The sequence below is a fragment of the Scleropages formosus genome, chromosome 9, assembly GCF_900964775.1.
Source record: "Scleropages formosus chromosome 9, fSclFor1.1, whole genome shotgun sequence".
NCBI lineage: Eukaryota > Metazoa > Chordata > Actinopteri > Osteoglossiformes > Osteoglossidae > Scleropages > Scleropages formosus.
In genome coordinates this window covers 18,114,120-18,137,891 of record NC_041814.1, presented here as the reverse complement: position 1 = coordinate 18,137,891, position 23,772 = coordinate 18,114,120, and the positions used below count along the sequence as shown (strand labels likewise).

Genomic DNA, 23,772 nt, shown 5'->3' with positions numbered 1-23,772 from the left:
GAGTGTGAAACTCGAACACACATGACGCTTCAGAACCTGCACGATCCGCAGGAACAAGAACATAGCCGCGGTAGGATGCCGAGTTAGAACTCAGATGAGTGAATTCGGTCCTTTGCCCCTCCTGCCTGCTCTCCCACCCTTCTGCCCCGTCACTCGCGGACTGACAGCGAGAGGAGGCTTTTCCGTACAAATTCTCAAGCCCGAGCCGTGAAAGGAGCACTCGAGTCGGGGAAGGGAAGAGCGCTCATCTGCCGCAATGGGGCTGTCCTCCTCCAGCCTTCTGGACGAGAGCAAATCCAGCCACATCAGAGGTAAAAACCCTCCTTACACCACTCACACACACACACGCACTCCTTCTTTTAACACCCACCGACTGGCTATTTTGCACTCACTGTGCCTGTGTGTAGCTTTTAGCAGACAGTTGAGTTGAAGCAATCGAAATTATTTATCGGTAACAGAGTTCGTCCACAAATAATGTCATTTCCAGCTTCATTTCGATTTCCCTTTTTTTCAGCTTAAAACTGTGTTGCTTTTCTCGGCATCAATTTACTCACCTTGTTGAAGTTGAACCAGTTTAACTTTCTATTCTTACTTGTATAAATAATAATAAAAAAAAAGTAATTTCTAAAATAATCATTTCCTAACTCTTTCCTATCTTTTTCCCTGTACTTGAATGCCATTGAGAGTTGTTTTAAACCACATTTTATTATATATATATATATATAATAAGGAATGTGCCTCTGCATTGTGTTTAAATGCAAATTGCTTTCGAGTAACATCTGAAATGTTCAGGCATATTTGTACCTTAATAAACGTAATTTATGCGTCAAATGTCGTTTCTCGGGTGTTTCCCCCCATGTATTATTTTGTACCTAGATATAGATGTAGTAGAGATGTAGGTGGGAGGGGAGAAAAGCGCTCACACTGTAGTTCTGACCCTTGTCAAATTATTTCTAACATATTCAGTATATTATTATTATTATTATTGAGTATGTTAAGCTGTTTAGCCTCTTCATTGTCCTAAAACTATAAAGATTTATATGACACCTAAGAAAGCCTATGTTAAGGATGTGTCATAAATTCTAGTCCCTGAGTCATGGCTTTGTTATGGGTGGCAAGACTAACTTTACAGCAAGGTTTCATGGTTTTGTACTTCTTCACATTTGTTTCTTATGTCTTTGAAAGCCCATCTCAGACTGAGATGAGAACATGGGTGATGTGTGATTGAAAAATTTTCGATACCACTGTTTTACTTCTTTCGGTATATTGCTTGTTGTCATTTCCTAGGAGTTTGTTGCTGAGCCAGGTTTTGTGTGTGTGTGTGTGTGTGTGTGTGTGTGTGTGTGTTTTCAGTTGTGGAGTTTCCACTGTGTGTGTGTCTATGTGTATGTCAGATTGAGTAAGAGCATGAGTAATTCATCCCTCTTCACCACAGTTTAAAAAAAGCTCATGTCTATTAATTTCTCTGTGGTATCACTACGTGTCTCAATTTGTTTAACAAATCCAGCATGAGAGGTGTGTTTTCTTATCCAGTATGATTTACAATTGATCGCTGTTCAAAGCTCAACATCAGCTGAATGGCACATCATGCAGTTGAACTAAAATCATTTATTTAGTACATTTTTGTAGTGGCATTGGCTGCATGTGAGTCCTCCGGCATGCGTATTTGGCTTTTTTGGGGCATGGCTTGTTTACAGTGTGCTGTCCAATGTACACACTGAACTTTCAGGACCCACCCTAAATCTAAGACTCTCTTTAAATGTCTTCCAAACATTTAACCAGTACAGAGGGATTTTGAGGACAAACCAAAAAAGTGTATTTTCTGTTTCTCTTAAAAATATCAGCGCTCATCCAGTTTATTAATACACTAGAATGGCGATGCCTTTGTCAAGTGTGGGAAAGTGAGGTTCGCCCCAATGCTGAGTACTAAAACAATGTTATGAAAACAACAAATAACTGAGATGAGGCTGACAAAGTGCACGCACAACTGCAACAATGCCAACAAATGTGTTATTAATTAGGAAAGCATACTGGATATTTCCCCCACCAAATGATCTCATAGCTTTTATCAACATCCGTTGAAGTTGACTTGGCTTATGCGGCTGAGGCTGATCCTCTGGAGCTTTTACCAATTGCATTTATGAGTAGCTACAGATTCTGAAGCAGTGCAGGGCCTGCAAGGGAGGTTGGCTTTAAAAACTATTTGTAATGAAAAAACAGATCCCTCTCCAAAAAAAGCACTAAAAGTCTGATGTAAGAGTATTGATATTATATCCTGCAGGGCAAGTATTTGCATCAGTATTTATTGCACTGTACAGCATACACTGTCTTGTACAACTTTTATATTTGATTGCTTGTGTTGTTAGTGTTAGCAGAGCAGTAGGTATCAAGATTATACATTAACAAAATGTATTTATAATTCCACATCGACTCAGGACGATCTAATTCAGCTGAGTAGCTGCTGGAACTGTTTTAATACTGATTTGTGCCGAAAGGGCCACCGAGATTTAGATTTACTAACGTGCTTCTAAAAGGAGGGTTTTAAAACAATCACATTTTCCTGGCAGTTCTTTCAATCTACTTGTAGCTAAATCAAGGATGCTTTTTCTCTCTTCCATGGAAAGTATTTACTTTGCTGAAAAGTATTTCCAATGGGAGGGCGATGTAGGGTTTGTTTGAAATGTGGACAAAACAGGTATTTGAACAGTCGGGATATTTAGGTGCCACACTGAGATGTACAGACGGTAATATGCAGGGCAGGGTGTCAAGCAAAGCAAAAGCACTTATATTTCTAGGCAACCTGTGTATTAATTAACTGAACCCGGATCATCTGCTCAATGCGTGTTACTAGGTGTAGATACACACAGTTGTATGTTCTGGGACTGATCACTCAAGAATCGACTACATACAGTATCAATCCAGTTCACATCAGGTGATTCCAGCTGTTGTCACAGTAGGCAGGAAATGGCTTTAGAGGCATAAAGAATCAATGACCGAGGAGTTTTCAAGAAAATAAGGAGTACGATGGCTTCTCATCTTACTCTACATGTAGTTTTGAGGGGCTCAAACTCATCCTTTTGCTTCTACATTCCATGCATAGTCAAGCCAACATGTATTTTTTTTCTATTCTGCTAGTACTTTTAAACAAAATAGTTATTAAACATATTAAAGTAGAATTAGACAAAAAGCTTCATGCTCTTAATAGAAAATTATGCGAAATGTTTTCATTGCATGTCCGAGACAATACACGGTGAGGCATAGCAGATACACTGCTCTTTTCTCTCTGTTCAGAATTGGTTCCGTTAGGTAATAATATCTTTCCGTAAAATGATTTATTGTTGGTTTCTCTGTGCATGAGGACAACAACAAAAAAATTTTTTAAAAACTATATTTTTAAGATGGTGGGGGTGTGGTGACGCTCTGGATTTAGCCTGTGCCTGCTCTCTGGCGGGTCTGGGGTTTGAGTCCTGCTTGGGGTGCCTTGCAACAGACTGGTGTCCCGTCCTGGGTGTGTCCCCTCCCCCTCCGACCTTACACTCTGTGTTGCCGGGTTAGGCTCCGGTTTGCCACAACCCTGCTTGGGACAAGCGGTATCAGACAATGTGTGTGTGTGTGTGTGTGTGTGTGTGTGTGTGTGTGTGTGTGTATATATTTTTAAGAACAATACATTTTAATTAGTTCTAATTAACAAACATAAACCAAAAGACCAGATAAGCCAGACAACATACAAGATAATGCATTTAAGCAAAAGTATTAGAATTGTTACAGGAGACAGCTGGTAGCATAGTGGTTAGAACAACTGTCTTTGGACCCAAAGGTGGTAGGTTTGAGCCTCACCTCTGGATGTAGTACCCTTGAGCAAGGTACTTATTCTGAATTGCTCTAGTGAAAATTAGCCAGCTGTATGAATGGGTAAATTATTGTAAGTTGCTTTGGGGAAAAGCATCTTGTAAATGTATCAGAACTAACTTTTTTTTTTTGTTAATTTAAAATATTCCCTGGTGTCCCATGGAGGGAATACCCTTTATTGCTTGATGCCTTGGGTTTCTGGGATGGGCTCTGGACCTCGGTGTGTCTAATTTGGACAAGTGGTTAAGGGTAGTGAGTGAATGAGAGCAATTTTAAACAAATCAATTAGTCCCTAAGGCCTCATAATATTTTTAGACCTGTCAAAGTTTTCCAGTCTCACTGGAGCTTGACATCTGAGATTCTTCTTGGAGGTATTCTTGCCTGCAGAGTTGAATTAGTTCTCTGTGACCTTTCATGACTTTGGTGGGATGGAAATGGTGATCCAATAGGATGTCATCATGTTCTGGAGTTGATTCCTACATACCTCATCTCATGAGTGTGCGTTTGGATGTTACTGCATAAAAATACTCAGAAGAGGAGATGGAACCTAGATGACATTTTTAAGGGTGTGAGATCAGAGTTCCATGAACAGTTATGGGTAAAATATGTAAGATTTATGAACAGGCAAAGGGGTGGACTGGTTGCTGCATTTGTACATTCACTGAAATAAACTTCAGTTGCCACCAGTATATTGCTAGTGGAAATATATGCACTGAGTTTTTAATTGGATCCTTTCTTGCTTTGCATTTTGTCATTTGGGCATATATGCTAAAAGATGTTTCTTGTAAAAAGTTTCAGTAACTTTTTTTGATTGCACTCGATGGAATTCCACACATGACGACAAGTTTCCTGTAAGTCTGTCTTTTTGTTCATGGCAGCCGTTCTTCTTAAAACATATTTCTGTTGTTTGTTATTTTCAGAATATTGCTTGTTTGAAGTCATGTTGTACATTGCACTGTGGAAGCTTCATAACATTATGATTTTAGACTTTATGTAATTAATTATAGAATTGAATTAATGGCCTTTATGAACAGTTATCTATTCATATGGAGTCTAGGGTAGCACACAGTAGCATGAAAAACATGTGACATACATGTCTCAGTATGAATATTACCGGTTAAAGAGGTGGAGATTGTTTGACTTACACACCATTATAAATAAGATGTGAATGCAGAACTCTAACCAAACACTGAGTGAGCTATAATTAATGAATGCAATACGAAAATCTAAATCTGAAAATAAACATATAAAATACATAAATTATTATGATTTACATGCCTGATTGTACTGAACTACTTGGTTTCACTAATGCAACTTGTGGTTCACTTATTTTTGCACCTGCACTACTTCTGTTTTTCTACTACATGCATGATTTACTCTGAACAAACATATGGAATTGGTAATTGCACACCTATTAAGTTAGATGAGGAAGACTGGATATGATTAACTAATGATTTTGTGGTAAAACAAAAGGACATAAGGGCTCCACATACTTTCAGGCAGCACTGTACAGGTGACAATTGGCGGTATGAACCTCAAAGTCTTCTGCCTTTCAGTTCACAATTATCTGGAAGGGGCATCTGAGGCAGGAGGTCTCCATTGTTTATTTCCCCTTGTTGTCTGAGTGAAAGAGCCCTAGAAGAGGGTAGAGGCACAAAGGTCACTGATCAGGAAGACATACTAAGGGTCTACGGACAGTAGGAATAACTTCTCACAGCTGTTTCAAAGCCTGTATTCATCCCCCAGATGGACATGAAAGGGGAACAAGACACTCTTAGTGTGGTGGTCTAAATCCAGGCCGGAGACTAACTGTGCCAGAACCTGTTAAAACCATTTGTGTGATATCCTGCTGAGTGTGGATAGTAAGACTGTTTTTTGAATACATTACAATCCGTCCAGTATAAATCCAATATAAAACAAGACTGGATACTAAAGGATTGAGTTATTTAAAACCTTGGTTTGTTGAATGCAAAATCCTAATAAACATAAATGGCCAGCAGTAATATAGTCAGGACATTTTTACTGAAAGCCCCTAACCGTAACTAATCTCAAACATTTAGCTTTAACACATGTTTACTGATTTAAAAAAGGGGTTACACTAAAGATTCTGAGAATAATTTCATTCAGTTAAGACATTTTAAAAATGAAATGCCCTGCAATGGACTGGATTCCTGGCCAAAGTGTATCATGCCTCATGTCCTGTGCTTCCAGGATAGGCTCTGGACCACTGCGACCCTGCTTTGGACTAGTGGTTATGGATGGATGGCTGTATTTAAAAAGATATTATTCACAAATAATAAAGTAATAAAGTCTGTTAAAAATGTTTATATATACATATACAGAAGTTAATAATATGAGGTCAAAGTAATCCACTTTTTGTTGCGTAACTGAAGTTTTTTTTGGTTTGTTTTCTGCTCTGAAAAGCTATGTTTGCCAAGGAGAATACATTTACATTTGCGTTTAGATTTACAGAATACACACTTTGTTTTGTATATGTACAGTATAGTATGTATGTGTATATATGACAGATGTTTCACAATTTGACACTCTGCATGTGGCTTGTACTTATTGAGATAGTTTAATTCTTAACATTACTTTACTCTTACTTTATTACTTAGCTTAATGAGTGTTAGACACAGAAAATGACTGATGGACTTAACTTTTGATGTTGATGGTTGCCACAAGAGACCATGCAGCAGATAAGCAGGGTATAGGGTAGTTGCAAACTTCACAATTATACTCTGTTGAGCTAACACACAGTCTTAAGCCGCTTGTCCCAAGCAGAGATTGCGGCGAGCCAGAGCCTAATCCAGCAACACAGGGCACAAGGCTGGAGGGGGAGGGGACACACCCAGGACGGGACACCAGTCCATCACAAGGCACCCTAGGCAGGACTTGAACCCCAGACCTACCAGAGAGCAGGCCCTGGCCAAACCTGCTTCACCACCGCACCCCCAAGCTAAAATTAGAAATATCTAAATAAAGTTGTATGGTAATACTGTTTCATGAAGCACCCATACTCTGTGACTTATGACTTCAAACCACTCACTATACACTGTTTATGTACGTCTTTGTTGTCTCTTCTTCTTTTGTTGTCTCTTCTCATATCCCTGATAGGAACTATCAGGCTTTATTCACAGCAACTGTCAGTGTAGGTCATGCCAGATGAGTGCAGTTCTAAAGGAAGAAGGCCTGTAGACACACCAGGTTTTTCTGATCAGGGTCACACAGTCTAAGGACAGCAGCTGTGACTGGCACGCATTCGGGCAGTGAAACCGTGTGATGGGGATATTTGCATGCTTGCTGAGGTTTGGAAAACATTTGCGCCAGTTTTACATTGACACAACTATTGGGTAGGTTTCCCTTCTCTGCGAAGGATTTAAAAAGCTCTGCTGTTTTTACTTTAAAAGCGGTACAAACAAGACTGGTCATAGTTACAAGCCATAGGAGGTATTTTTTGCTCGTTTTTATGGTTGCATTTGAACAACAGATAAATATGCATATTTCAGGGTTGTAGATAGAAATGGTATGATACGATATATGACCGCGGCCACAGCATAGGCTAACTGAAATTTGCTGGCCACAAGACAGGTTAATTAGGGTTTGCAGATATTTAGAGGTAGCTAAGTCAAATGAGACAGAATACGGAATGTGTCCATGTGCCATTTCTAAACCCAGGAGGAAGCAAAGCAGACAGACAGAATGTGTCGAACAATTTGGAGAGACATTCTTCGCATCTGCAGGCAAAGTAATATTTAATAAGACTAGGCCAATATACACAGGCCTTCAGAAATGGATAGCCACTTACTCATGGGACTCACTCATAAGTCTGCAATGTGACAGACCCGCTTTGTTTGTTTTAGCTGCTTAGCAGCCACTTCCATCTGCAGTGACTTACACTGCTTAGTTTTACTCTTTTGCGCTCATCTGAATGTTTGCTGAAGCAATTCAGATTAAATGCCTTTCCCAAGGGTGTGGTGGCACAGCAGGTTTCGCTGGGTCCTGCTCTGTGGTGGGTCTGGGGTTTGAGTCCTGCTTGGGGTGCCTTGCAACGGACTGGTGTCCCATCCTGGGCGTGTCCCCTCCCCCTCCGGCCTTGCGCCCTGTGTTGCCGGGTTAGGCTCCGGTTTGCCGCGACTCCGCTTGGAACGAGTGGTTTTGGTATGTGTGCACCTTTCCCAAGCATACAACGGCAGGCCTTCTCTTGAGATGTCACTGTGCGGGATTTTTTGTTAAAGCTCAATCCTTTAACCACTTGTTGTCCCTAAAAAAAATAGACACGGATCTATTTACACCATCAACCAAAACTTGCAGGCGCATTCATGATGATGCTACGTAGTGGCAGTAGTATTTGTGAAAGTGCACAGCTCCTGCTTCTGGAGAGATTTCTCCACATGTGTTTCGCTCCACAGCCTCCTGCACCACAGGAAACCTCTGGATTCCTGCACGCAGCTGGAGGAGATTGCCACACAACAAAGCACTGGCCCAGACAGGATATCCACACCGCTCAGGAGAGCTGCTCCACAATGTGGAAGTTTTTGAGGAGGGGGATGGTCCATGAGGACTTTGTTTATCAGTGGCATTTTTTTTATATTGTAGAAGGGGAACACTAAGGGAACGTTATATCCTCTAATTTATTCATTGTTTGTCTTGTGCTTTTATTGAACATTGAACTCCCCAGGGGGGATGCCCTAATTCAGTAGCTGGAATGGTCATCTGTGAAGAATGTCAGCTCTTTCCTTATTTTTTGACAGCCAACATGCAGAACACCACCGTGCACCTAATTAGTGTTGACTGATTTTATGTCATGGATTTAGTGAATAGATTTACAGTTTTTTGTTTAAGGTGTAAAAATATGTTTTTATGTACATTCAGACTGCATATCCACAGCAATAAAATAAATAAAAGAAAACATTAAGATCTGCACTACATTTGAATACATTTTATGCGCAAATAGGCAATTTGACTATTCAAAGGTTGTACAAAAATTTTACAGAAAGTTTTTCATAAAAGCATAGGATGCAGAATATAAGATGTAATTGTATGTCGTATATCTTGAACCATTTGAATCTTAAACGTTTACTTTTGTTTCTTCTTCTAATCAGTAACATTCTGAAGAGTAATTGATTCTGCATTCACTGTCCCAAGAGTCTATGCAAAGTCCAAGAGAAGCATGACTCTAAAGTTAACTTTTGCAGTGTGCACTGTGTATACACACACACACACACAGATAGAAACCTCTTTATTCCAGTCTAAGTAACTTAACTAAATACTAAAGCATGGAAATATGCCGAAATAAACTAAATGTGTTGTATACTATATGTATGTGGCATATATCCCACATAATATGCACAAGTAAAGTGCATCCAGCAAAGCAACTATGGTGTTCCTTCAGAAGACAATCCCAGGTACTATGTAAGGGCATGTTAATATAGTTCAAGTCCACATGTTAGTGCCGGAATTTGATTAAATGGAACTTAGTTTATGAATACCAATCTCATCATCATGCTGCTGAAATGGAAGTCACCCCTAAAGAAAATAAATTCAATGATTTAAATCCTTGCACAAATCTTATGGTTTAAAATGGAAACAAAGAATAATGTTGAATGTGGTAGAACTTTGTAACTGAAGTCAAGTCTTGTGGTGAGGCTTTGCATCTATTAAAATGTTTTTTAGTGTATGACTTGTCTATATTTGACTGCTTGCACTGAATCAGCCTTCAGTGAGTTGGCACTCTTTTTGGAATCCTACTTGATCCCATTATCCACCACAGCCAAAAGTCTGGCCTCATTCAGAAGAGTCTGAATCCTGTTGGGGTTATCCCAGGTCAGCCTGAAATTCTCGAGCCTCCGGGGAAAAGACGTGCACCAGCTGTCCTGGTTAGAGGCACAGCTTGGTGATGAATGTAGCAGTGCTTTCATTGTTTTGAGCAACTAGTCCTTATAGTTTTAAAATTTTAATAGCAGGACTCATCCTTATAATTGATGTTCAGGTTATAAGCTTGTATCCTTGGATACAACAATATCTGCTGCCCACCCAGAACAAGCTGAAATCATTAAGTGAACAAACCTCAGGGTTAGACATATTTTGTAAAGGAACATTCACAGAGTGTACAGCACCAGTAATTACATGTACCCATGGGGGCTTATGGAACTGAGGTCAACTTCATATGCAACTTTCCAGGAGCCATTTTCCATGTTTTGTGCAATTGTCAAGCTTTAGCTGTAACTAACTGCATTTAATGTTGAGCTGGATTTCTGTGCCAATGTATGAAGCCAGCTGCAAGGAAAAACATTAGATCACACATACAGTTGCACAGCAGAAAACAAAAAACATAAAACTAAGCTTAGATACTGGCTCACTCTCCCTAGAAAGTTATGAATTTCCCCCGGTTACGCTTCTGTGGTGGGCTTTTAATGTGTTTGATACAAGTAAATGTGGGTAAATTCAAGGTTCTGGGATCACAATAATGTGAAGTTGTGAAAAAAGACAGGGTACCTAAATTATTATTGTCAAAGTGAAAGCTTGCCAGCGTTCCAGAGTTCTGTTCATTCCTATTTTTCTCAGTAACAGCGTGATTTCCAGAGAAAACAATCTAAAAAATTAATGCAGAAAATAGAGAAGATTTGACTAGTTCCAAGTGCACAGTTACCAAATGTGTAATGAAAAATAAAATAGAGAAATTTTATTGGTTTAAAGTTGGCCTTGATGTTCTGGCAGGCTATATGGGTGTAGCTAGAATATTGAAAACGTGTGTGTTAGCATTTGGGAGGGGTGCATGGGGCATGAATCAAGGAGCAATAATCTATTCTGATAGAAGTCTGGGCAGAGAGGGAAATATGGCTTTCTTAAGTCCCACAGCAGCCTTTCATTCCTCATTTCATACCCAATGATAATAACAAATAGCAAAAGCAAAATTGGTCTCAGTTAAAATATTGTAGCTCGCTGTACTCTGAGTTTGGATGGGGTGAATAAGGACACACAAAGAGCATTTGTTACAAACATTTATTAGAACACTGGCATGCAGGGGAATAATGCTCTTTTCCTCAAGGACCTGCACCTCACACCAGCCTGCTTAGCATCCCTTAGGCTTCCCCCCTTCCCACTGGCAAACACACTCCCTTATATACCCCGTAAGTCCCCCCAGTGGTTGAACACTTAATTCCATTTTTCCCACAATTCAGCTATTTACAATAGACCCCTTTTCCCGTTCAAACTGTCAGTAACGCGGATCGTTACAATATTATACTTACTTGGCTTGCCTTTCTTCATGTCACCATATAATACTAGGTTTGTACAATGTTACAATAATTTACACATTGTTTCACCGGGATATTCTTACTCTGTCAACTCAAGGCAAGTATCTTGATCAAGGATACTACAGTATGAGTGGGATTCAAGCCAGCACCCTTGAGATTACAAGGTGTGAACTCTAACCACTACCCTGCCTCATAAAAATATAAATATGTTAGATAAATGAACCCCTTCAGTTCTAATTCATTAGGGGGTTATAACTCTTGGTTAATATGTTTGGCTTTTAAAAGTGCAGTGATGTAAACTCATAAGATCTCTCAGAAAAAGCACAAACGCTTGATGAATACAACTGCATAACATGGATGTGATGACATATACTTTAAACATGGCTATTGTAGCGGAAGGCTAAACAATGAGTCATGTTTACATTTGAAGTGTAAAGCAAGCATGTGTCATTTTCAGTAGCATGGTAAAACAACTTCAGTTCAATTCAATTTATTTTTATAGAGCGCTCCTCTCATGCAGTGACACCAAGCGCTTGAACACAGATATAAGGCAAAGAAACAAATACATCAGAACAAAGAAAACAATTGACTACAGACTATATACACACACACACTTTCTGAACCGCTTGTCCCATACGGGGTCACAGGAGCCTAACCCAGCAACTCAGGGCGTAAGGCTGGAGGGGGAACACAGAGGACAGGACACTAGTTCATCACAAGGCACCCCAAGCAGGACTTGAACCCTAGACCCACTAGAGAGCAGGACCCAGTCCAACCCACTGTGCCACCGTGCCCCCTGACTACAGACTACTCTTGTACAAATGCTTTTATAAAGCTATAAGTAAGCTTACTGGCCACGGAGGAAAGGAACAAAAACTGCCAACTGAAAGTTGAGGGAGAAAAAACCTCTGGGGGTCCAAGTGCCAGTAGCTGCCCACCCCTCCAGGGCATTCTAGATTAAATAAGCATTATAAGCCAGTTTACAGGTAATAATGGCATTGTTGCTGTATGGTAGCTTGATTTCCCAGTTCAACAAAGTACATCTCGTCCATCATGGCGATTGGTCATTATCTTCAGTCAGCATGGAGTGCTTCTGTAACGACTGGCCGACCTCCTCAGGTCTTATTGTAGGATACAATACTCAACAAAAAGAAATTCTTAGTAATTTATAACTTAAAGAAATAAGTTTAATATGTTTTTGGTACAGAGGTGAGAAAAACAGAAACACAGCAAAGTGCAATTAAATTTCGTGGTGATATGCCTGAGAGTTTTGGCATCACCACCCACCATAAGTACTTCAGTTTTAGTGGCATTTAGGGATACAAAATTTTTACTCATCCATAGTTTTATATTGGTAAAACAATTAGCTAAAGATACCACATGTGATGGGTCATCAGGCTTAAACGAAACATATAGCTGTGTGTCATCGGCATATGAGTGAAAACTTACATTGTGTTTGCGAATAATGTCACCCGATGGTAACATATAGAGTGAGAACAATAATGGACCTAACACAGAGCCCTGTGGCACACCATATTGAACCATAGTTGAGATGGAGGGGGTGCAGTCATCAGACTTTAAAACAGTACGGTGTGTTCTGCATATAAATGGTCAAATGGTCAATATGAATGACAAAGTGTGTTGTGTATGGTGTATATAAAGTGTATGATGTATGTGTGTGTGATATAGTGTACAGTGTGTGTATTGTGAATAGTGTGTTTATGTACATATGTATATCTGTGTATAGTGCCAGGGTCAGCAACATATTTTACTGTTTCCACATGTTTCAGATTAGTGACAAAAGTATGGCAAATTTCATTTTTAAATTGGTAAGAATACTGAACAGCGGTACTGAACTACTTTATGCTATTGCACTGTATTCTTTTTTTAATCGTTGTGCAGCAAAATAAAATCACAAAATTCCTGAGGTGAAAATGTATTGGAAACAATTCTGCTAGCGTTTGCAGGCTGTCATGAAAACTGTCAAGGGTACATGTACTCCCTTAGGATTCAACAGACTTACAGAAATTGGCTGTTTCCAAATTAATTTTCATTCTTGGTTCAGCGTTGCTCTTTGAATCAATGTTTTCTTCAATAACTTTGAGAGGTAGACTGGATTCAGACATTCTGCCAAAGGAAAAATTACAGGGTTTTACATTTATTTCTGGATCATTGAAAATCCTTGATTTGTTTGTGTTCCACCCAGTAGTCAGAACAGTCCCTGAATAAAGTCATTTGATTGATTTTAGGGTTTTCCCTTTAACTTAAGGAATTTAGGAGTTTTTTTCCATTGTTGTTAAATTAAGTGTGATGAATTTCATGCTATATTTGGCACACCTGTAGCTTGAATTCCTGTTGCTGTCCTGAGATGTAGAGAAAACTTCAGTTCAGTGCGACTGAATTTGTGCTGAAGTGTCCATAATGTGTTCAGCGCGTGTGCTGTTTGTGTCGTGCACTGTATTTATAGTATATGTGGTGTTGTGATGTTTTCTGTATCCATCTGTGCTGCAGACCAGGCAGATGAGGAGCTGCGGAACTTCAGCCCTCACTACAAGCGGCAGTATTCAGTGGCCTTCTTCTCCCAGCTCTACGATGAGGTGGAACAACACAATGCAAGCCAAACGCAACTCCTCCAGCAGAGGGTAGGAAGGGCAGCTGAGGGTTGGCTCCATACCGTCCCAAATTCCCGAAAGCCCATTAGTGACAAAGGGGGCGAACTAGGCCTTAAATTTAAACTGCTGCAAAGCAGGCACAGATTTTTAGGGCTAAAAAATTCACAATATACATCATATGCATGGATGTAAATGTTTGTCTTCTGAGATTAGCAACCTTGATGCAGTGTTAACTAAATATCAAGGACAAGATGATGCAGAACAGACATGTAAGATTACCCAATGACTGAAAGGCTTGAATGCATCAGTTAATCATTAAGTGTTTGATGGGATTAAAAAGATTCTTATTGTAATATTGCAGCTCACATAATGTACCTACAGATGAGCAGCTATTCGCAATCAAGATGTTTGTGATGCTCTCTTTTGGGCAGACACAAGAACACAAGGACTTTGTGATTAGCTAGTATAGTAGTTTAACACGATAAGTCTCTTTTGAGAAAAGTGTCAGCTAAATTAATAAATCTAAATTAAATGTGTACCTTAAGCAAAAGTGGAGCCACAGGTACCGTAGTAGTTAGCGCTGTCTTTGGACTCAAAGGTTGCAGGCTTGACTCTAGCCTCCTGCTCTTGGATAGATGATAACATAGTGGTTAGAGCTGCTCCCTTCAAACCTGAAAGTTTGCAGGTTTCAATCCCGCCTTCAGCTGTAAGATACTTGAGCAAGGTACTTATCCTGAATTTCTCTATTAAAAATACTCAGCTGTATAAAATGGGTAAAAAATAATAAGCAGATTAACATTCTAAGTCTTTTTGGAGAAAGCGTCAGCTAAATGAATGAATGTAAATGTTGTATCCTTGAGCAAAAAAATCATTGTAAAATGATATGGTAAAGAAAGTGTACTCTTTGACACCTTCTAAAAGGCCCTTTTCCTCTATAACTGAATATGCCTGCTTGTGTTACCAGGACCATCTCAAAATCGGTGAGATCCTCTATGGTGAGAACATCATGCACTTGGATGACACCAGGAAGTGGAAGGAGAGGTTTGTGGTGGTTCGAGCAGATTACAGCTTGGAGTGCCACGACAGCTATGAGGTGAAAGGCTGCTGTGAGCTGTGAGTTGCCAACTATGGTGGAATCCCAAGAGCAAACTATTATAGCTAAAATTTCACCTTTGCCTACAGTCATTCACGAAAGGACTGCCATCACGACAGAGAGTGCTTCCAACAGGGGGCATTGTGCTAACATCGGAGGAGAAGTACATGGAGGCGGTTGACAGGTGCTTTCCACGGCCCAATGGTGAGTTCAAGGGTTGAGATGGGGGGAGCTCAGTGCAGAACAGGGCTAAATGTTCTTAGATGCAATAGACAGTATACTGGTTAGAGCTGCTATCTTGCAATTGGGAAACCCAGGTTTGAATCCCACATCAGGCAGCAGTACCTTTGAGCAAAGTACCTTACATTGTTCCTGCAAAAATTACTCAACTGTATAAATGAGTAAATCAGTGTAAGCAGATTAGAACACAAACCTTACCTTGTAAGTCAGTATGGAAGTCAATAAATAGCAATGATAATGCAACATGAGGGATGACAGAGAAGTAACTGATTTGAGCATGTTTTCTGACAAAGTGAAGCACACTTTCCCAAATCTGGTCATTTTAACATGACAGTGACATGATCAAACCTCTGTGCTGCTTGTAAAAGTGTGGGAAGGGCTGAACAATACTCAGTATAACACTGTACAGTGTTTGCCGCATAGTCTGAAACAGACCTTGTAAAAATGCACGATGTGTGCACAGGCTACTGTCATCTGGTGGATGACTTTAGCTGGATACAGCTAACTTCTGCAGCTGTGGCTGCATTTCAGAATTCACAAAACCAAATTAAACAAGATCTGGCATCCCAGTTCCCAGGCTTGCCGTGCTCATCAGGGTTTGCAATAAGTTTATTTGGGTGCGCTTCCCCTAAATCTTCTCTGGACAGTACATTCAAGTAGCCAGATACTACCAATGCGGGTTATATTTATTGCTTTCTTTTGCTGAATGTAGTAAAAAAAAAAAAATCCAAAGATTTCACTAGTTAATCAGTCAAGTCAGTCCCAGCCAGCAGTGTTAGCTTGCCTTGTGTGTCGGGGTTTCTGCTGCAGGTGTGAAGGAGAAATCTGCTCCACCCATGGTGGTCATGCCGGGAGAGTTCCCCGTCTACGTGAGCTTGCCGTACCGTAGAGACTCCTACTTCTGCTTCCACAGGGAGGAGTACCGTTCCACTTTCATCTCCGTCCTGATGGACTGCATCCGACACCAGAACCATGGTACACGCAGTCCGTACTCAGAGATCTGGAAGACAACCCAAGAGCCATGATTCTAGGTTAATTGAACCCATAACATGCAGTTATGAACCTTTTGGACACCATACAGGACTCAGTATGTAGATGTACACTCACAGTACTCAGTATATGAAATATATAATGTAAATACAGTACATCTATAACATTAATCTCTATGCCTCATGTACCCTGTGGGTGCATGGGTTCATATTCCAAAGATTTATAGTACACTAGATAAAACATTGGACAGGTCATGCAAAGAAGCTTACTTATGCCCCCCTCAGTAGGTAAAGTTGATATCAAATAACAGAAGTACTTCCTGTGTCCTATGTAGTTTAAGTTAGTAGTAAGTAGCTATAGTGGCACACCAAAATGTAGCTTTTTCCTTCCATCAAATTTCTTCTTCAAAGATTCAGGGTTTTTTTGTAATAAGTGGGGAAATTGAAAGAGAAATTCCTGGTATTTTAGTTCCCGTTTCATTTTTTTGGTCTCCTCCCGGCTCTCTCCGTCAGTGAGTCTTACTGTGACAGTAACACAAGTTAAGTGAGGACTTATTTTGTGTCTGCAGTATATCTCCGTGGAAACAATGTTTGTACGAGTTAAAGACTCTCTTCATTCAGACTTTGAGAAGAAAGCGACCCCTGATGTGCAGGCCTTCCTCAAGGCAGTGCAGTTCTACCGAGAAGAGAAGGGTCACTATGAATCTTGGGACATGCTCATTGGCAGTGATGTTTCGGTAGGTGGCTGCTCTAACCGTGCTCGATCCCTGCATGAAAACACTTTGAAAACACTGCGGGCCTCTGGGCCGGACTCAGACATTACAAAAAAGCCCAAGTTAACAATTACGCATGCCTAAATCTCAGAAGGATACCGGCAGCAGAAGGGGGGCACAATTACTACCCAAATCCACGTACTGGAATGAGAGGAGCACATTGTGTTGCCGTGTGTTTTCCTGCAGGGTTATAAAAAGCTCCAGATCCAAACAGCTCACAGCATAATTGTGCCATTGTAATCCTGGGGTTTGGAGTAGGTCAAGCCAAGTTGTGTTTTTCGCACAGAAATTGTTTGCAGGAAGTCCAAGGGGCCGCTCAGGAAACACCTTCGTTTCGGCTTGGCGGCACTGATTTGACTTCACGTTCACACCTCTCTTTGCCACCATTGTCAGAGCCAAGCATTGCAAGGAGTGTGTGGAGCGTGTGCACCGGTGCTCAATCGGTGTGTTTACACACGTTGCAGAGAGTAATGCAGACCATTAGTACGTCGCCCTTATCACTGGGTTCTTTGCCACCTTGTTCAGGTGTTGGCCAACTTGGTAATGGAGGAGCTTCTGCCGTCTCTGGAGACCGACCTGCTGCCTCGGCTGAAGGGGAAGGAGGCAGACAGGAGGAGGACGTGGTTTGCCGTGAGTGTCCTGCCCATAGTTTGTCAGTGGAGACTTCAAGAAAGTATTACGCGATCACACGTGGACACTGCGTTAGGTTAATAAAACCATTGTTCTGTATACCAATAAGTCCTTTTAGATTTTTAACCCTTTCGCTGGTTTACAAAGCATTTTTCCTGGGTGTTGATGACAGCCGAAGCTCTGGGGAGCTGTGTGACCCGCCATGGTGTGGCAGGCAGAAGATCCTTGATTTGCTTTGTTCTCTGTGTGCAGACAGTGGAAGCAGCCTATCTCCTGGTGCAGGAGCAACTGCTCAAGGGGTTCACTGCCCTGAAAGGGGAGTGCCAGGCGGTGGCCAAACAGCAAGAGACCCTCATTCGCTCCCACATGGACCAGATTGTGAGTTCGCGGGCCTTCCTGGAGGGGAAGCTCAAAGGTACGAGTCCAAGGCGTGGGTCTAGAGCTGCACGTGACATTTCCATCTATGCTTTGCCTGTAGATGAAGACACTCCAGGGACAGTTTTAAAGCACTTACTAACATTAGACATGGAGTATATAACTGTGTAAAAATTGAAATTGGGACTTAACTACACAGATTATATATAGATTAGTTATCCTGCTGCATAAATAGAGGTGTGAATGGGTAACTAAGGTATGAAGGCATCTCGCAGTGGAACAAGGATTCTCTCCAGTGACGTGGAAGATGCTCTGCATTTAGAGGCAGACATGAGAATCCACTTGGGACCGGTGCTAGGACTTGCACTGTACAGATGCGCCACTGCTGGGTGCACTGGGTGTTATTGCTCTGGTGCCCCATAGTGCGGAGTTGAGTTGGGAAGGGTTATTTTTCTGTTTCTGAAAAGGTTCTTAGATTTGCTGTAGTATCTCAGATTGCATAAAGTGCTTCTGTCTATTATTCTCAAAGACTACTACCCATGAAAAGCTTACGAGGAAAGAAAAAAGCAATTTAATAGAATTAAAATGTTTTTAAATAAAATATGCCATGTGTCTTTTATCAAGTTTATTTTCCAGTAACAAAAGATCATTTAAATCTGTTCAAAGCAGGAGAAGTATAAACATTTACACACACAGTCTGAACCGCTTGTCCCATACGGGGTCGCGGGGAGCCGGAGCCTAACCCGGTAACACAGGGCGAAAGGCTGGAGGGGGAGGGGACACACCCAGGATGGGATGCCAGTCCATCGCAAGGCACCCCAAGCGGGACTCGAACCCCAGACCCACCGGAGAGCAGGACCCGGTCCAACCCACTGCGCCACCGCACCCCCCTACTTATAAATATTTAGTTCTTATTAAAATATGAACTAAAACTGTTCATATTTACATTTAATTGTGATAAATTAAAATTTTTTTTTGAGGAAACAGAGTGCTTTATAAAGTTTATAGTTTGACAATGTAGGCTCTTATACAACTGGAAAGTTACTCAAGAACAGGACCCTTTGTACGTTTAACCCTTTGGTAACAGGACCTGATCTTTAACCACTGAACACCTCTATGATGAGGATCACCTGAGACTTGCTTTATTTCCACCTTGAAGCGACTGTGATGGAGCCAGCAGTGCGGTACTGTTCAGAAAACGTGCAGCCATTTCTAGCCTCTATCCTGGAGGAGATCATGGGCCCTGTGAGCTCTGGTTTCCAAGAGGTCCGGCTACTCCTGGAGAATCAGATGGACCAGCTGTGCCAGGACTTCCAGGCACAGCATAGTGCAGAGGAGCTGGAACAGGTGGGAACACAGGGGTCACCTAACACATTTCATCAGACACCTCACTGACAACAATTACAGCTCAGACTCCAGAGGATCATGTGTTTGAACTCCTGCACTTGAGTTTTTGCTGTAAATTTTCAACTTTCTAAAGGGATACACTATCAGTGTCCAGCAGTACATATTGCACATTTTGCACTGAAGCCAGTGTAAAGGAAATACTGGCTATGATTCAAGGTGTGGAGTTTCCAGCCTCCACTGGCTGGGTTCTCAGCTCTCAGGTCTCAATTCTCCACACGGCCCACCGCAGGCCCTGGAGCGGCTACGTAAAGCTGACCTGCAGGGGTGTTACCAGCATGTAGAGAGCCTCCAAGAGCCACTGCTGGTGCTCCGTGACCGCTTTAGGTTCTCCCGCAGCGACTGCCTGGTCCAAAGCGCTCAGCTCGACATGCAGCAGGTGGGTTTGGTTCGCAGGCAGCTCCAACACAACCTTCTCTTGTGCTCTTTTCCCCTCCTATCCAGTCTTAGCCGAGCACACTTGACATAGTGTTTTGGCATGCCATAGCCTAACGCTCAGTTTCTGTATGTTAATTTTGTTACCCGCGGAGCAACGATGTATATTCACCCTTTTGTGCCCCCTGTTGTTCACAGAACCTTTTGGCTGGCACGTTGCTTAACACAACGTATACAGTCAATGTTTTATTCTGTGATTTTTCTCGAACTCCGCTGAACTAGTGGAGCGGACCGAAAACGAAAATGAATGTTTTTATGTCGTACGGTAGCTGATGCAAAATGCCGTGTACACGTTTGAGCTGTTGCTCAACACAGCCCTGAAGGACCACCCTGCGGAGCCAGGCTTAGCAATGGAGAAGGCCAAGCGTCGAGTCCTGAAGGTACACGACACAAAAAACAACATTGTGTGAATGTCATGTGAATGTCAGGGTAAAGTCAGACCACCCTTCATCACTAATAATCAAAAAACCTAAAAAAAAAAAAAAAAAAGTTGGTTTTGTGTCTTCCAGCAATATGACTATGACAGCAGTACAGTAAGGAAGAGAATCTTCCGGGATGCCCTGGTGGACATCACCCTCTCGGCCATCAAAGAGAACTTGGCTCCCACATGCAAACCAGTAGGATTCTTCACTTTAAAAATCCTCCTCCTATACATGTTCACCCCATACGCAATGTATGATATGAAAGAAAAAAAATGACATTTCATTTTCTACAAAGCCAGCATATTAAACAGATTTCTTTGATTTCTCTGAAGCAATAAATCACACTGATGTGTTGCTTATGTGGGAAAGAATGTATAATTACAGCTTTCAGTGCAACAGTGGTCACTATTTCATAGGATTACTGGAAGGAGATTGTGGAATAATATTATCTAAATTACTATGATAGCTTTGTAATGCAGAAACACAAAGATATCTTTCTCTTTTTGCAGGAACTGCACACATTTGAGCAGTACATCTTCGCTGATTATGCAGATTTCATCCAAGTGGAAAACGTGTATGAAGACATTCTGCTGCAGATCCTGGACAGTGAAATTAACAAAGGTTGACCTGCGAATCTCAGAATACTATGTACCATTCAGTGGCTCCCCAGTTGTTTTTCCAAACCAGTAATGACTCAGACAGAAGCCTATAGAAGTACTGATACTTAATGATGGAATGTAGTCACTGGAGGTGTTTAATAATGTTCATGGACATACACTGCTTCCAAAAATGGGTAGCAGCAGGTAGCATAGTAATCAGAACTGTCACTTTGCAATTGAAGGATGCCTGCTGTAGGACCCTTGAGCAGTTACATAAATAAATACTCGAATACACACACACACACACATTTTCTGAACCGCTTGTCCCATACGGGGTCGCGGGGGACCAGAGCCCACCCGGTAACACAGGGCGTAAGGCTGGAGGGGGACGGGACACACCCAGGACGGGTAAATACCCGAATAGTAAATAAATAAATACCAATTACCCTGCTGTATAAATGAGCAGATAATTATAAGTGCCTTTGTGTATAAAATAACTTAATATTGTAAGTTGCATTGAACAAAGTGTCAGCTAAACTTTGCTTTGTAACAATATCACTCTAAATGTGAGTATAACTCCTGGATCCCTCTGTGCCCCATATTCAGATGAACCCATTTTCATTCTCAGTGACTGGAATAAAGAGGTTACATAGTTTTCCCATTTTGTAAGAACCTAGTACTGCACTTATTGCAGTTTTTAAATAATTTCCTATTGTAATTGCAGTGGTGAAGGAGGCTGCTACTCTGAAGAAGCACAACCTCTTCATGGACAGTGCAGACCCCCACTTCATCAGCCAGTCCAGTCTGGGCGACAGTTGGACCCCACCCAAATCCTCGCCCGCCAGCTCAGCCAGGGCTCCCATCGCCAACACGCTGCCTGACCACCCACCTCTGGGGAACGGCCTGTCGGACACTCCTGGGAAGGAGTCTCCTAGAAAGAGTGAGCAGGACCAGATGGACAAGCCTGAGATTCTGAGCTCAACTAAGTTAGTGAAAGACATACAGACGTTAAATGGAACTGAGGATATGGAAGTAGACAAGCCCAACTCAGCTCAGATAACAAAAGTGAAGGCTGAGGACAAGCTTAGCTCCACCAGATTTGATAAGCATGAGATTAATGTCCAAATATCTTCAACTGGGGCAGCGAAGGACCCCTTGGGTGACATGCCTCAGTCGGTTAAGATGGTGGTGAATGAAATACCCAGTGTGCTTCTGAAAGAAAAAATGAAGACAGATGACAAGCCTAGTTCAGACCAGACAGCAGAGGAGGAAATGAATGAAATGTCCAGCACGGTTCAGATTGAAGAGATCGTGATAGACAGCATGTCTTGTTCAAACCAGCCAGAGGATGTGGGCAAGACTGATGCAGATGAGAAGGTTACAGGACACAAGGTTATGTTATGTACTGCAGCTCCAGAAACACAGACAACTGTCCACGTGACAAGTCCAGCTCATCTTGTGAAGGACAGTGTGATGTCTCTCTGCTCAGATACTGCTACAGACAGCACAGCAGGGGTCAGCGCACCCTTTTCTGGACAACAGAGTCTTACTGACACAGTTCACTTGGGATCTGGCAGCGCTTCTCTCTATCTTGACCCCGATACTGAAACGCAGGGCATCATAGTCCACGCCATAGAAGAGAGCACCATGCCATGTGTTGTATTCAAAGACCCCAAAGAAGCTGTTGCCGTTCGCTGCGTCCCTTCTGTTGGCTTCACAGAGAGCGTTGCCGATGGGAACATTGCTGGTCCTGCAGCTGAGGGTACAAAGAGCAACACTCTTCTGAGCTCGGACCTTGCAGCACACCTTTCAGAGAGCATAACTTTTGCCCAACATTCCAGCTCTTCTTCTGAGGAAACAGAAAGCCAGGTCTGTCAACAGGTCGAGTCCCATGTAGAGGCTGAGTCCATGGAGGAATTTACACAAAGTCTACAGTCGGTTGCGCCAATGGAAGAGCATAGCCCTTCTCTTCATGTGGACATCCTGGGCATGGAACCAGAGAAGGTGCCCATCTTCGACTGCGCGAAGGAGATCCAAGACCTCCCAGTGAAAGTGATTGAAGTGGAGGACCTGGCGCAGCAGTATCCAGGGGAGAGCAATGCCTAGAAGCTCTGCCATTTCAGGCCTGCTTGGCACCCCACGATACACCACTGGACACTAAACACTAGGACGTTAGACCTTCATCGGGTACACTTTGCATGTCATCTCTCTGGAATCTTCAGCTCGCAAATTATTAAGTTTGAAGAGACCTATTGTTACACCTATGCATCTATCTATCACTGTAATTATTTTGTATAGGTGCTTTGTATGCAAGTAATTTTCCGTAAGAGCTATACCTTGGTTCACTGTTTAAAAATTGTTTTTGAGCAGTAAGAAGCAAAGTACAGAATATTAGGTTAGTGAAAAACGGAACTTGGAGGGACACAGTACAAGTCACGAATGAAAGTGTGTAACTATTCTTTCTTGTAACTCCAAATTCACATTTGGTTGGATATAGCTTAAGTACATATAAACTCTCTTTTTATTACTTTTTTATTTGCATTAAGATTGAGATACATTAAAATAAAAACAATATTAAAATAACTGAAAATAAAAATCTATCTTCTTCTCGAACTTCTATAGTCCAGCTCCTCCCTCGTCCAGCCATCCAGAGCCACTTGTATACAGTAAATAGACTTACCAGGCCATTTTATCCTGAGACAAGAGTGTGTTCACGATATTATTTCTCCACATCATGATCACATGGATAGATTCTGGACAAAAACCAAACAATTTAATTGCTTTATCACTGGTGTATACAACTGAGTTCACTTCAGTGACATATTGATAACAGCAATAAAATGGTTTGCATCAGGAGTCTGGATTTATTTTTTCGATCCTAAAGGGTTATACTCAGTGTAACAGACATTTTCAGTTATCAGCAAGATTTCTGTACTAATTTCATCTGTATGGGCAAAGTACAAAATGAAGCTATAAAAGTTATATTAATCAGTAACTCACCAGGTTCATATTTTAGTTTCACCATTTCAAGTACCAAAAGAAGAACGAAAACCTCCAAAAAAAAAAAAAAACTTAAACATTTAAACCAGTCA

The 23,772-nt window shown here is 41.5% G+C and overlaps 1 protein-coding gene across 1 annotated transcript; it reads left to right on the top strand.

Moving 5' to 3' along the window:
* The first annotated feature begins 28 nt into the window (after window positions 1-28).
* On the top strand, window positions 29-23,729 carry LOC108935548 (protein Niban-like). The gene is made up of 14 exons (XM_018754261.2): window positions 29-311; window positions 13,620-13,750; window positions 14,685-14,813; window positions 14,903-15,017; window positions 15,864-16,028; window positions 16,664-16,779; window positions 17,341-17,445; window positions 17,698-17,860; window positions 18,980-19,167; window positions 19,457-19,603; window positions 19,929-20,039; window positions 20,169-20,276; window positions 20,591-20,702; window positions 21,405-23,729. The coding sequence occupies exons 1-14, from the start codon at window positions 257-259 to the stop codon at window positions 22,784-22,786; spliced, it is 3,027 nt and encodes a 1,008-aa protein (XP_018609777.1). The 5' UTR covers window positions 29-256; the 3' UTR covers window positions 22,787-23,729.
* Window positions 23,730-23,772: the final 43 nt, after the last annotated feature.